Below are 13,391 nucleotides of genomic sequence, written 5' to 3'. Positions count from 1 at the left end.
TCACACACAAGACTAAGCAAAGTCATTTCTAATAGCTCATTAAAAAAAGAGGTAGTATTTTAAGAGATATTCCTTATATAATAAGGTATTAATGAAAATGTGTTCATTTTAAGTGTTTTTTGGCTTGAAACAAAGGTTTATGTGAAAATAAAACTGTACTGAGAAATGTGTCATTTTTTAAACATGAAAGATTTCAAATTCAGATAGATTTTTGAAACTTTTTATTTATATTTTGGTCTTACAAATGATCATTTTTAAATTGACTTTTCCATAAGAATGTAAAGCCCAAAAATTTGCTAAGTATCAGGTCCACACAAATCCTCAGGGAGGTTTTCTGTGTAGTCTTCATTAATGCAAATCTTTATGTAAATATTTCACTCTTACTGTAGATCTTGAAACTTTTACAATAATGCAGCCATAAAGTTTTTATGCAGTGCATTCATTATAAACTATACATTTCTATTAAAAGGAAGGCTGGGTGATACAAAAATATCAGAGGATCTGGGGAACAAGCAATCTGTTGAGGCTCGGTATGTCTTACTTGCTTTCAAGTTTTTTGTCGTTACTTTCAAAGAGCACACAGCACACGAGGCACCATAATCATCTCCCTTATTACCCTCCCTAATTTAAAAATCTGTTGTTCATAAAACTGGTCCAATTATCACAAAGTATCATTTGCATAATTAACCACAAGTCTATTACAAGGCATTCTGTTACTAGTGGTATCAACAAATGAAGGATGGAAACTTATAAAAAAAAGGGTTTTGTTAACTTCTTCCCTATCATGGGCTGCGCTGCCATTTCAACTTTTAATTAGATGTTTAATGCCTCACAGTAAAAGACCGATCAATGGAAGAAAGCAAAACTAAATTATTTTCTAGGTTCTATAGTATTTCACTGGACAAGGTAACAGAAGCATAAGACAAAATTTAAGATTTATATGCGTTCCAACTTTTCACTCAGGAATTCTTCTACACTGTCTGTGTTCCACTTGAGGATGCTTAGTTCTTCAGCAATGTTCCCGCTGTCGTCCAAAAGCTTTAGCACAGGGTCTGAACCGCGAACATACTACAAAAAAGAGGAATATAATTTTCTGCTTAGAAGTAGTCTTTTTAAGCTTCAACCAAAATCCAAACCAATTTAGTCTAGCTTAACTAAATTTAATAATAATAAGCTTTTAAAGTCTTTTAGGGATTTCATAAGAAGTAGGGAAAAAAACCCACACTTTACTTTTGAAGAGAAACACTTGCTGGTATCAAGACAATTTTACTTGGGGTTTAAGCTTACTTTTGAATATAACAAGTATTAATTGCATACATGAAGAGAATGATAACTAAGAGCAATGTTAAAAGACTGTGCCTACCAATTATCAGGTAATTCTGCACTGGACTTTCATTCGATTTCTTAAACCAGAGAATATTAATTTTGTTGTAAATAGTTTATAATTTGGTTGGATTCCTAAAACTTCAGACCTACCTAAGGAGCGGGGTCCAATATTTTGCCAGAGGGCTCTGGGAATTCTTACTCTGGGTAAGTGGGATAACAAACATGATCCCATTCATTAAGCGATCAATCTTCAATGCTAAATTAAGGACCATGTAACTAGAATGTAGCAGTGATGATAAAGGGAGCTCTGAGAACTTCTTTTAGCAATTATGCTTCAGTTTTTCTAGGTTTTCTAGGGTTGTGAACTTGGGAGATGGAGACAAGCTCTGATGTGATTATGAGCATTTGGGTATATTCTCAACCCATTTGTGGCCCTCTAAGCTAATGAAGCAGTAACATTACTACCAAAATCTTTTGGATCAGGCTATCTACATAAACTGTGCTTAAAAAGTTCATTGTTTAATTAAAAAAACTCATTTAGTCACAAAATTAGAAACTACATAGAACACAGCTGCAAAAATATTCAAATATTAAATCAAACCCAATAAGGTAAAAAGAATCATATACCATGACCAATTTGGATTTGCTCCAAGTATACAAAGCTGGTGCAATATTTGAAAATGAATTAATGTAATCCATTATTACCAACAGGCTAAGCAAGAAATCTTGTATCAACAGATGCAGAGAAAGCATCCTGTCACATGCTACAACATGGATGAACCTTAAAGACATTATGCTAAAGTGAAATAAGCCAGTCGTTAAAGGACAAATACTATATGATTTCACTCATATGAAGTATCTAAAGCAGTCAAAACCACAGAAACAAAGCAGAAAGGTGACTGCCATGGGCTGGAGGCAAGACAGAGGGGAATTAGTGTTTAATGGTTATAGAGTTTCAGTTTTGCAAGACAAAAAAATTCTAGATCTACTGCACAACAGTGTGAATATACTTAACACTATTGAACTGTACTCTTAACATTTAACTTACCATCCTAACTGCTTTTAAGTTTTTAGATTTTTGACTGCACAGCATGTGGGATCTCAGTTCCCTGACCAGAGATGAAACCTGTGTCTCCATGGGGTCTTAAGTGCTGGACCACCAGGGAAATTTCTTAAAAAAATTTTTTAACCGTAATTAAAATTTTAAATGGCGAGCAAAAGATCTCAGATTCACCACAGAAGATATACAGATGGCAAATAATCATGTGAAATGATGCTCAATTAGGAAAATGTAAATGAAAACGAGATAACACACTTATTAGAATGGCTAAAATTCAAACATTGACATTAACTAATGCTGATGAATGTGGATTAACAGAACTCTCATCTATTATTATGGGACTGCAACATGATATAGCTACTTTTGAAAACAGTTTAGCTTTGTAAGAAGTGCCCAACAGTCTTACTACATGATTCAGTAATTGTGCTTCCAGGCAATTACCCATAAGATGAACTTATGTCACATAAAAAAGTACACAGCACTGTTACTCCTAATTGCTAAAAACTGGAAGCGACCACCACGCAGGCCCTTGCAGAGGTGAAGAGAAAACAAACCAGGATATGACAGAATATTGTTCATATTATCCAGCATTAGAAAGAAATGAGCTGTCCAGCTACAGAAAAGACACAAAGGAAATGTAAATCTACATCAAGTTAAATCTGAAATCTGAAAAAACTATCTACTGTGTAATTCCAACTATATGATAATCTGGAAGAGCCAAGACTATAGAGACAATGAAAAGGTCAGTAGTTGCCAGGTGTTTGGCAGGGGGTGGGCTGCGGAGCACCAAGGAGTTTTGGGAGCAGTGAAACTTCTGTATGATACTGTCATGGTGGATATAAGACATTATGCATTGGGTAAAACTCCTAGAACTGTACAGAGAATAAGCCCTAATGCAAACTATGAAATTTAGTTAATAGTGTATTAATATTGGTTCATCTGCTATAACAAATGTATATCAATGCAGGATGTTAATACGGTAACTGGAGGATGGAGATGGGAGTATATGAGAACTCTAGAATCAATTTTTCTATAAACTTAAAATTGTTCTAAAAAATAAATTTAATTTGAGTAATTTTTTAATTTTAAAAAACGCTGGAAAAAAGGATCACATTAAAATTACATTACCTTGATTTGCAGTCCTTTGAATAGTTTGGGTTTATCACTCCTGACGAAAGCTTAAAAGAAAAGAAACAGATTCAAATTGTTCACTTCCAGATACAAGCGACTATAAACATCAATATAGAAAGGAGAAATAAATGCAACAAATAAAAAAATTAGATTCTTTTCTATATGGGAAAACCAAGGAAGTTAAAACACCTATAAGTAGAAAGACATCCCATATTCTTCAATGGAAAGACTAAATATTTTAAGATATCATTTCAAGTTAATAAAAATCCCAAATTACAATAGGATTTTAAGGGCTTGACAAAATGACAACAAAACTCTATAAGAGTATATAAGAGTAAATGTTTGAGAATAGAGCAGTTTAGAAAAAGTAAAATATGGGAGAATTTGTTCAACTGTTATTTAATGTACAATGTGATACTTATTATCAGAATGTATAAGACAAAGAAACAGATTAGGAAAACCAGAGAGATAAAAACACCTCTATTTTTTTATATGGTAAAGATATCAAGCCAGAGAGAGAGAGAAAAAGATAGATTATGTATGCATGTGTCTGGGAGTGTGTGTGTGTATTATGCAATAAATACTTTTGAATATCTATTGTATACCAGACAGCAGAGATAAAGCTATATAAAACAGACAGGACTCCTGGTCTTATGGAGTTTATAGTCTGGTGGGGAAGAAAGATACTAAACAAGTAATCATGTAACTAACTGATAATCTGAATTGTGATAAGTGTTTAAAAAAAAGATTTGGATTATTACCATGGCATTTAACAAAGACAACCTGGATAAAGAAAATAAAATTTTCCTACATTCCTAAATGATTTCCTAAATCATTCCTAAAGTGATTCTAAAGAAAATGATTTCTAGATGTGCCTCTATAAAAATGGAAACAGAGTACAGCAAAACACCACTAGAAACAAAGTTAAAAAAGTAAAAATGACAAATGGGGAAAATTATTTCTAGCAGTATATAAGAGGGCTCCTATTAATAATAATAAAAAATACTAGGTACTAGAATGAACTAAGGACAGGAACATGTAATATACAAATACATAAGTGGTCACTAAACATTTGAAATGAATGTTCAACCTCAGAAAATAATCCAAGAACTGTCAAAACAATGAGGTAACCTTATTTGGAGTGGCAAAAACTAAAAAGATTATTTAAGGTTAGAGAAGGGGTACAGAACATTTTGCTGAGGGTTAGCTGTGGAAGAAATATAAATGGACACATCCTTCCTGAAAGGTATTTAACAAAATGTGCATACTCTTTAGACCTGCAAGTACCTTTCTCAGAATTTCTTTATTCTGAGGAAACAATGACACTATAAAAGGCAAGCACAGATACAAGGTCCTGCTAACCAAGTCTGGAAATCTGAAAATAATCTAAGTGTGTAAAGGGCTATTGGTTAAATAAATTAACACGGATCTCACTATGAGACACATCCAATCATTTAAAAATCGTATTAATCTATATTTAGTGATATAGACACAAATGCATATAAAGGTTTATAGATCAGTTTGTTTTCCATGGTTGTTAAAAAAAGACAGATACATTGTTTTTATATATTTACATTAATGTATTTATATATTTATCTGTAAATATATATTTGCAAAGGAAAAAGCTTGGAAGCATTCAATGAAATCTTTAAAAAAAATTAACTCAGAAAATACAAAATATTTAGCAGAATATTCCTAACAGTTCAAAATAATAACTATTATTTTAATAGGAGTTATATCTGGAGCACAGGGTTTGGAGAAGTTTTAAATAAATGCCTTCCTTTTTGGGTTACTGTTGATCTACATTTTAGCAAGTTTTTAGTAATGATCATATCTTAACTGTCCAAGTTAGAAAATTTTACAATATATTAAAAAAAAAATACAAGTAACATGTTTCATTTAGATAACAGACAGTTCTTAATACCCGTTCTGTAATCATTTGCATTAGTTTCCAATTAGATTTTATAGTGACAGGCATGTTTTTGAGAACTTTTTTTTTTTTTAAACTTATTTGGCTGCACTGGGTCTTAATTGTGGCATGTGGGATCTAGTTTCCGGACCAGGGATCAAATCTGGGCCCCCTGCATTGGGAGTGCAGTCTTAGCCACTGGAGTGCCAGGGAAGTCCTGAGAACTTATTTTTTAAACTAAGAATCAACTAGCAATAGAACTATAGACATGTTTCACTATGAAGATCTTTATATATGTGCATCTAGGACAACAAAACAAAAATTAATAAATACTTTTTCTTTTCAAGGTTTTGCAGAACTGTTGGAAGAGATTTAGATATCCCATCTGAATTTCCCCTACTATATTTAGTTCAAAATAAAACTGATTCTACTATTCTGGCTTATTAGAATGTCTTTTCTATTACCTTTATCCTTTCAGATTTGTCCAAAAACTCCTGAGTCCCCAAATGAAAATGAGCTTATGATATCCTATGGGTTTTATACCACTCTTTTGGCAAATGTTATAATGCACACTTGTATAAAGCATCATTTAACACATTCACAACTACAAAAAAAAATATCTCTAGAGAAGAGAACTACTCTTAAATACTTTTTCGTATTTATAACAAAAACTATAACTGTCTTTCAGAAGATTTTTAACAGGCTGGAATGAGAAATAAATTTAAAAGAAATATTAAGATGAGTTACATAATGGCTCATGGAGGGTGAAATAATGACTATCTTCATCTGTTCTTTTGTCTTCTCTCTGCTATGTATAAATCCACAAGCTCCTAATTTTGAATGAAGGGAATATCCATTAAATACACTGTAGTGCCAAAACACATTTTACAGGCAGTAAACTAAACTTTTAAAAGATATTTGAATATTCACTATATACACACAGCACTAGGATAGACTATATGAGAATATGAGACTTGCAAAAAACATCCCAGAGTAACTTATTTTTCTACTGTACTTTGTTTTAATTTCTTAAAAAAATTTTCTTTTATTTATTTTTGGCTGCACTGGGTCTTTGCCGCTGTGTGCAGGCTTTCTCTAGCTGCCGAGAGCGGGGGCTCCTCTCTGCCTGCGGTGTGCGGGTTTCTCATAGCGGTGGCTACTCTTGTTGTGGACCACAAGCTCTCAGGCGCGCAGTCTTCAGCAGTTGCGGTGCGTGGGCTCAGCGGGTGCGGCACACAGCCTTGGCTGGCCCTGCAGCATGGAGGATCTTCCCAGACCAGGGACTGAACTGGTGTCCCCTGCACTGCACCCTGATACTTAACTATCGCACCACCAGGGAAGCCCTCTGCTGTTCTAAAAATGACTAACTAAATGATATCAGCTTGAAGAATCCTAGAGATTAATTCAGTCACTATTTCAAGAAAATGTTCTTATGCCAATTTAACTATTTGTCAATTAGGAAGGCAGATTTGCAAATAACACTTTAAAGTGATCAAACACACAGAAATGATTAGAAAACAGGTTAAATGATTCAGTTAAGATTCTTATCAGCACGGCATTTATGCAGCTGCTTAGATTTGTGCAGGGTAAATATTTACTATATACACTGCTTAGAAAGTCATAGACTCTTGAAGAGTATTAAAAAATAAAAATCTATCTTCCAAAAGAGGATAAATGGGGATGAGGGGTAATAGGAAGGATATGTCTAGAAATAAAGAAAAGTTTGAACTATTATTTTCAAAATCATAAACAAGTGAAAATACAGAAGCAAAATATACTTGGCGAGATCTAATGATATATCTTTGATCACATTAGAAGCAGTCATACAATGTACTCTATTGGTTTAAAGATTTAGTAAACAGGCTTACAGCAGGTACAATTAAGATTTGTGAAGTGCCATACAAAGTTACATGTAATGATAATTAGATAGTTTACTGCTGATTAGAAATAAGTACATTTGAATCAGTATATATTCTAAACAAAAAGTTCATATCATATCCAGAAACAATAATACAAAGAGAAGAGCACCAGCAACAACAACAAGAGAACTGAATTCTCAAGTGCGTTCAATGAAAACTACTGGGTACCCATGTAATTCTAAAATAAGAAAATTTACCATTGTGTACAAACTATCTGGAGTGCAAAACCATGACTTATTTAGGTCCTTCCAACAAGACAATTTAAAAGCATTTAAAAACATTCAGAGAATGGCAATTTAAATAATTAAAAGAATCTGAGAAGACTGGAGGTACAATAACGAAGACAAGACAAACTAAAAAGATGATCCCTTTTCAGATCAGAATGAAAAAGTCAGGAAAGGACCACTGAAGACTGTATATTCATAAAAGGTATATAACCAACGTAAACATAGACTTTTAACCAGATTTCCATTTGTCAAAAGTGGAATCACCCTTGAATTGGATAACTAGTAAATACACTCCTTCATTCAATAAATATCTGAAATCCTCTTAATATGAGGTACAGTGTTAGGATGACTGGGATTATATTAGTGATTAAAAAATTTAAAAACTGAACTTTAAGGAGTTCCTCCAGAAAAACCTCTATTTCTGCTTCACTGACTATGCTTAAAGCCTTTGACTGTGTGGATCACAGCAAACTGAAAAATTCTTAAAGAGATGGGAATACCAGACCAACCTATTTTGCCTAGAGAAATGCCAACAACCTCAGATATGCAGATGATACCACTCTAATGGCAGAAAGTGACGAGGAACTAAAAAGTCTCTTGATGATGGTGAAATAGAAGAGTGGAAAAGCTGGCTTGAAATTCAACATTCAAAAAATGAAGATCATGGCATCTGGTCCCATCATTTCAAGGCAAATAGAAGGGGAAAAAGTGGAAGCAGTGATGGATTTTATTTTCTTGGGCTCCAAAATCACAGTGGACAGTGACTGAGGCCATGAAATCCAAAGATGCTTGATCCTTGGAAGGGAAGCTATGACAAACCTAGATAATGTAATAAAAAGTAGAGACATCAGTTTGCTGACAAAGGTCCATATAGTTAAAGCTATGGCTTTTCCAGTAATTGTGTATGGATGTGAGAGTTGGACCATAAAGAAGGCTGAGTGTTGAAAAATTGATACTTTTGAATTGTGGTGTGGAAGACTCTTGAGAGTACCCTGGACTGCAAGGAGATCAAACCAGTCAAATCTAAAGGAAATCAGCCCTAATATTCACTGGAAGGACTGTTGCTGAAGCTGAGGCTCCAATACTTTGGCCACCTGATGTGAATAGCCCACTCACTAGATAGCTCCTGATGCTGGGAAAGACTGAAGGCAAAAGAAGGGTGTGGCAGAGGATGAGATGGCTAGACAGCATCACCGACTCAATGGACATGAATTTGAGCAAACTCTGGGAGACAGTGGAAGACAGAGGAGCTGCAGTCCATGGGGTCGCAAACATGACTTAGCGACTGAACAACAAAGTTTGGTAGAGGCAGAAGACCACTAAACCAAATAAATACGTTAAAATATTATGCGGGAAATGCTATGGAACACAATGCGGAGAGTGAAAAATTCTGTGCAAAAGTAATCCCCAAATAATGTTTGAACTGAATTTTGAATGAATAGGGGTTCATCACAGGAATGGGCAAAAAGCACAAGTCAGGAAAAACATGCAGTGTGTGCAAAGACTTAGCGGTCAGAGCGCAGAGAATTGCAAGAGTTCTGCACATAAACTAGAGACATAAACCTAGGAAAGAGAGTCCATGTCATGATAGGTCTTGTATATGACGCTGAGTTTGACATTTATTCTCTATGTGATGGGGAACCACAGAGAATTTTAAATAAGAGGGTCACATAATCAAATCTGTCTTATGGAAAAGGTCTTTTTGGTAGTTGTGTAGGAGAGATAATAGAAGCAAGAAAAGGGAAAAGACAGGTAGGCCAGATAACAAGTAACTAATTCTTTCAGATAAAGACGCTAAGGGCTGATTAAAACTACAGAATAGGCCAAAGGAGTAAGATGTGAAGGTTACTAAGGAGGAGGAAGAGACACAACTTGATGACTAGCTGCGCATAAAGTGTGCAAGAAACAGTAATCATGAGTCTTGGGTTTCATGCTAACACTTTTGCTTGATGATACTGCCATTTGTGGAAATAGTGAAGAAGACAGTGTAGTTTTAGAGAAGAGGATTAATTTAATTTTTGAATGTGCTGGCTTTAAGGCCTCTCTACTGAAAATTTAAAAAGGCAAAATGACTTTCTGAGGCAGCCATACAAACAGCTGAGAAAGGAAGAGAAGCAAAAGGCAAAGGAGAAAAGGAAAGATATATCCATCTAAATGCAGAGTTCCAAAGAACAGTAAGGAGAAATAAGAAAGCCTTCCTCAGTAAACAATGTGGAAAAGACTAGAGATCTCTTCAAGAAAATTAGAGATACCAACGGGACATTTCATGCAAAGATGGGCACAATAAAGGACAGAAATGGTATGGATCTAACAGAAGCAGAAGATATTAAGAAGAGGTGGCAAGAATACACAGAAGAGCTACAGAAAAAAGATCTTAACAACCCAGATAACCACGATGGTATGATCACTCACCTAGTGCCAGACATCTTGGAGTGTGAAGTCAAGTGGGACTTAGGAAGCATCACTAGGAACAAAGCTAGTGGAGGGGATGGAATTCCAGCTGAGCTATTTCAAATACTAAAAGATGATTCTGTGAAAGTGCTATACTCAATAGGCCAGCAAATATGGAAAACTCAGCAGTGACCACAGGACTGGAAAAGGTCAGTTTTCATTCCAATCTCAAAGAAGGACAATGCCAAAGATTGTTCAAACTACCACACAATTGCATTCATTTCACATGCTCGCAAAGTAAGGCTCAAAATTCTCCAAACAAGGCTTCAACAGTAGGTGAACCGAGAACTTTCAGATGTACAAGCTGGATTTAGAAAAGGCAGAGGAACCAGAGATCAAATTGCCAACATCCACTGGACTATAGAAAAAGAAAGGGAATTCTAGAAAAACATCTACTTCTGCTCATCGACTACACTAAAGCCTTTGACTGTGTGGATTAAAACAAATTGTGGAAAATTCCTCAAGAGATGGGAATACCAGACCACCTTACCTGCCTCGTGCAAAACCTGCATGTAGGTCAAGAAGCAACAGAACTGGACATGGAACAACAGACGGTTCCAAATTGGGAAAGGAGTATGTCAAGACTGTATATTGTCACCCTGCTTTTTAACTTACATGCAGAGTGTACAGTGTTAGTCATGCCTCAGTTGTGTCTGACTCTTTGCGACCCCACAGACTATACCCCACCAGGCTCCTCTGTCCATGGAGTTCTCTAGGCAAGAATACTGGAGTGGGTTGCCATTTCCTTCTCCAGGGGATCTACCCGACCCAGGAGTTGAACCCAGCTCTCCTCCACTGCAGGCAGATTCTATACCATCTGAGCCACCAGGGAAACCCCCAGGGTAACTGTATAATGGAATATTATTTAGCCATAAAAGGGAATTAAGTTCTGAAATACACAATATGATGAATCTTAAAAACACGTTAAGTGAAAGAAATCAGTCAAAAAAGACGTCATATTATGATTCCATTTATCTGGAGTCAGAAAATCCACTGAAATAGAAAGCAGATTAGTGGCCACCAGGGGCTGGGAAAGTGGAAATGAGAATTTCTAGTGTGTGTCCTTCAAACTGTGGGCAGGACTGAATGGAGCTATCTTTCCTTGTTGAGGTCAGGATTCCTGTCTCCTCCACATGGAAGCACAAGAAAATAAACTCAAAATTACTAAGAAATCGATCATTCTAGACCTTAATTATAAAGTACAAAGCAGTTCTATTGTCAGCCCACTATCTGCACCCACCAATCAGGCAGTCCTTTTCTCAGGAACCCCTTTGGACCACTTCAGCTTCTAAGATAATGAGGCTTCCAAAATATGGGTTTTTAACAAATTCAAACAGTTGTACATCATGTGAAATGCTGGGTTGGATGAAGCATAAAGTGGAATCAAGGTTGCTGGGAGTAGTATCAATAACCTCAGTTATGCAGATGACACCACCGTTCTGGCAGAAAGTGAAGAGGAACTAAGCCTCTTGATGAAGGTAAAAGAGAAGAGTGAACAGGCTGGCTTAAAATTCAACATTCATAAAACAAAGAACATGGCATCCATCTCATCACTTCATGGCAAATAGACGGGGAAACAATGGAAACAGTGACAGACTTTATTTTCTTGGGCTCCAAAATCACTGCATATGGTGACTGCAGTCACGGAATTAAAAGATGCTTGCTCCTTGGAAGTAAAGCTATGACAAACCTAGATGGTGTGTTAAAAAGCGGATACGTTACTTTGCCGACAAAAGTCTGTCTAGTCAAAGCTATGGTTTTTCCAGTGATCATGTATGGATGTTGGATGATAAAGAAGGCTGAATGCTAAAGAAATGATGCTTCTGAACTCTGGTATTGGAGAAGACTCTTGAGAGTCCCTTGGACGGCAAGGAGATCCAACCAGTCCATCCTAAAGGAAATCAAGCCTGAATATTCATAAGAAGGGCTGATGCTGAAGTGCCAATACTTTGGCCACCTGATGTGAAGAGCCAATTCATTAGAAAAGACCCTGATGCTGGACAAGAGTAAAGGCAGGAGAAGAAGGGGATGACAGAAGACAAGATGGTTGGATGGAATCACTGACTCGACGGACATGAATTTGAGCAAGCTCCGGGAGATGGTAAAGGACAGGGAAGCTTGGCATGGTGCAGTCCATTGGATTGCAAAGAGTAGGACACAACTGAGCAACTGAACAACAACTAAAAATGTAGGCCACAATCTACAGAACCGTTACAAAAGCAGAATCTCAGGATATAAACCCAATTTACAGAATTATACTCTGCATTTTAACAAGACCCCCAGGTGATGTATATGTATGTTGGTTTAAGACCACCTAAGTGGAAATGTCAGTTCACAGTCTGAAATGTGGTGATAAACAAAAGAACGGTTTGAGTTAAAGACATAAATTGGGAGTTACCAGGTGAACACTGCAGTAGAAACTGAGGGAGTGGGACACCATTCAAGAAAGTAAGAAAAAGAGAAAATAAGAATACAGACTGTGACTGACACCAATATTTGAAGTGTGGGTGGTAGATGAGATGCCAAAAAAGGAGAATAAAAAAACCTGTTCACACAAGTGAAGGGAAGAGAGAGTCAAATGCTAGAAAGTTATTGTTATTCAATTCTCAAAACAGTCCAATAAGGTAGATATTAACTGATTTTATACCACCTATTAACCCATTTTATAAATGAGTAAATTGATGAAGCTAGTGCTAATCAATCAGTATTCCTTCCAGTAAAACTCTGAGGTAGCATTATAATCCTAGGCATCACTCAAGAAGTGAAAATCTATTTGCTATCTCAGTTGTACATTATTTTAAAATTCCTTTCTGTATCCAAAGATTTATGATTCTAATACATAGGCTGGCAAACTATAGTCCACAGGCCACACTGGCCTCCCTGCTTTTATAAATAAGGTTTTACTGGAACACAGCCATATGTATTCATTTAAATATTTTCCATGGCTGCTTCTGTACTACAAAAGCAAAGTTCAAAAGCTGCAATGGGGATACTGTTGGCTTTAAAGTTGAAAAGTATTACTATCTGGTCTTTTAGCGAAAATGTCTGCTAAGACCTACAAAATCAGGGGAAATTTACATTTTTTATTTTGGAGAGAGATAGACTGCAGACACATCCTTATCATGGTAAGACTCATGCATAAGAAGGAAAACATACTTAACATCATTGCTTTGATGTCACTGTAAGTGATAAAACACTAGATCCAACATACAACGAGAAGTTTTTATACATATAGACTTTCCTACTTAAACAACCATAACATGGAAAAACCAAAGTATTTTAGGAGGTATATCTGGAATTAGGTAATATGATTTGGGACTTCTTTTCCCCTCACAAAACCTGAGTTAATTAATGTGGATAAGACATCT

The 13,391-nt window shown here is 35.8% G+C and overlaps 1 protein-coding gene across 1 annotated transcript in view; it reads right to left on the bottom strand.

Moving 5' to 3' along the window:
* Positions 1-204: 204 nt before the first annotated feature.
* The window catches only part of SELENOF (selenoprotein F), a 38,359-nt gene continuing 25,172 nt past the window's right edge, over positions 205-13,391 (bottom strand). The window contains exons 4-5 of the mRNA XM_043877869.1: positions 3,515-3,564; positions 205-1,068 (exon numbers count right to left, since the gene is read on the bottom strand). Coding sequence (XP_043733804.1) covers positions 937-1,068; positions 3,515-3,564 — 182 coding nt within the window. The 3' untranslated portion in view covers positions 205-936. The remainder of the gene's footprint in view (positions 1,069-3,514; positions 3,565-13,391) is intronic.

The sequence above is a fragment of the Cervus elaphus genome, chromosome 20 (assembly GCF_910594005.1).
Source record: "Cervus elaphus chromosome 20, mCerEla1.1, whole genome shotgun sequence".
NCBI classification, from domain to species: domain Eukaryota; kingdom Metazoa; phylum Chordata; class Mammalia; order Artiodactyla; family Cervidae; genus Cervus; species Cervus elaphus.
Note: the sequence above shows the minus strand (reverse complement) of the source record. Positions and strands in the feature narration are given on the sequence as shown.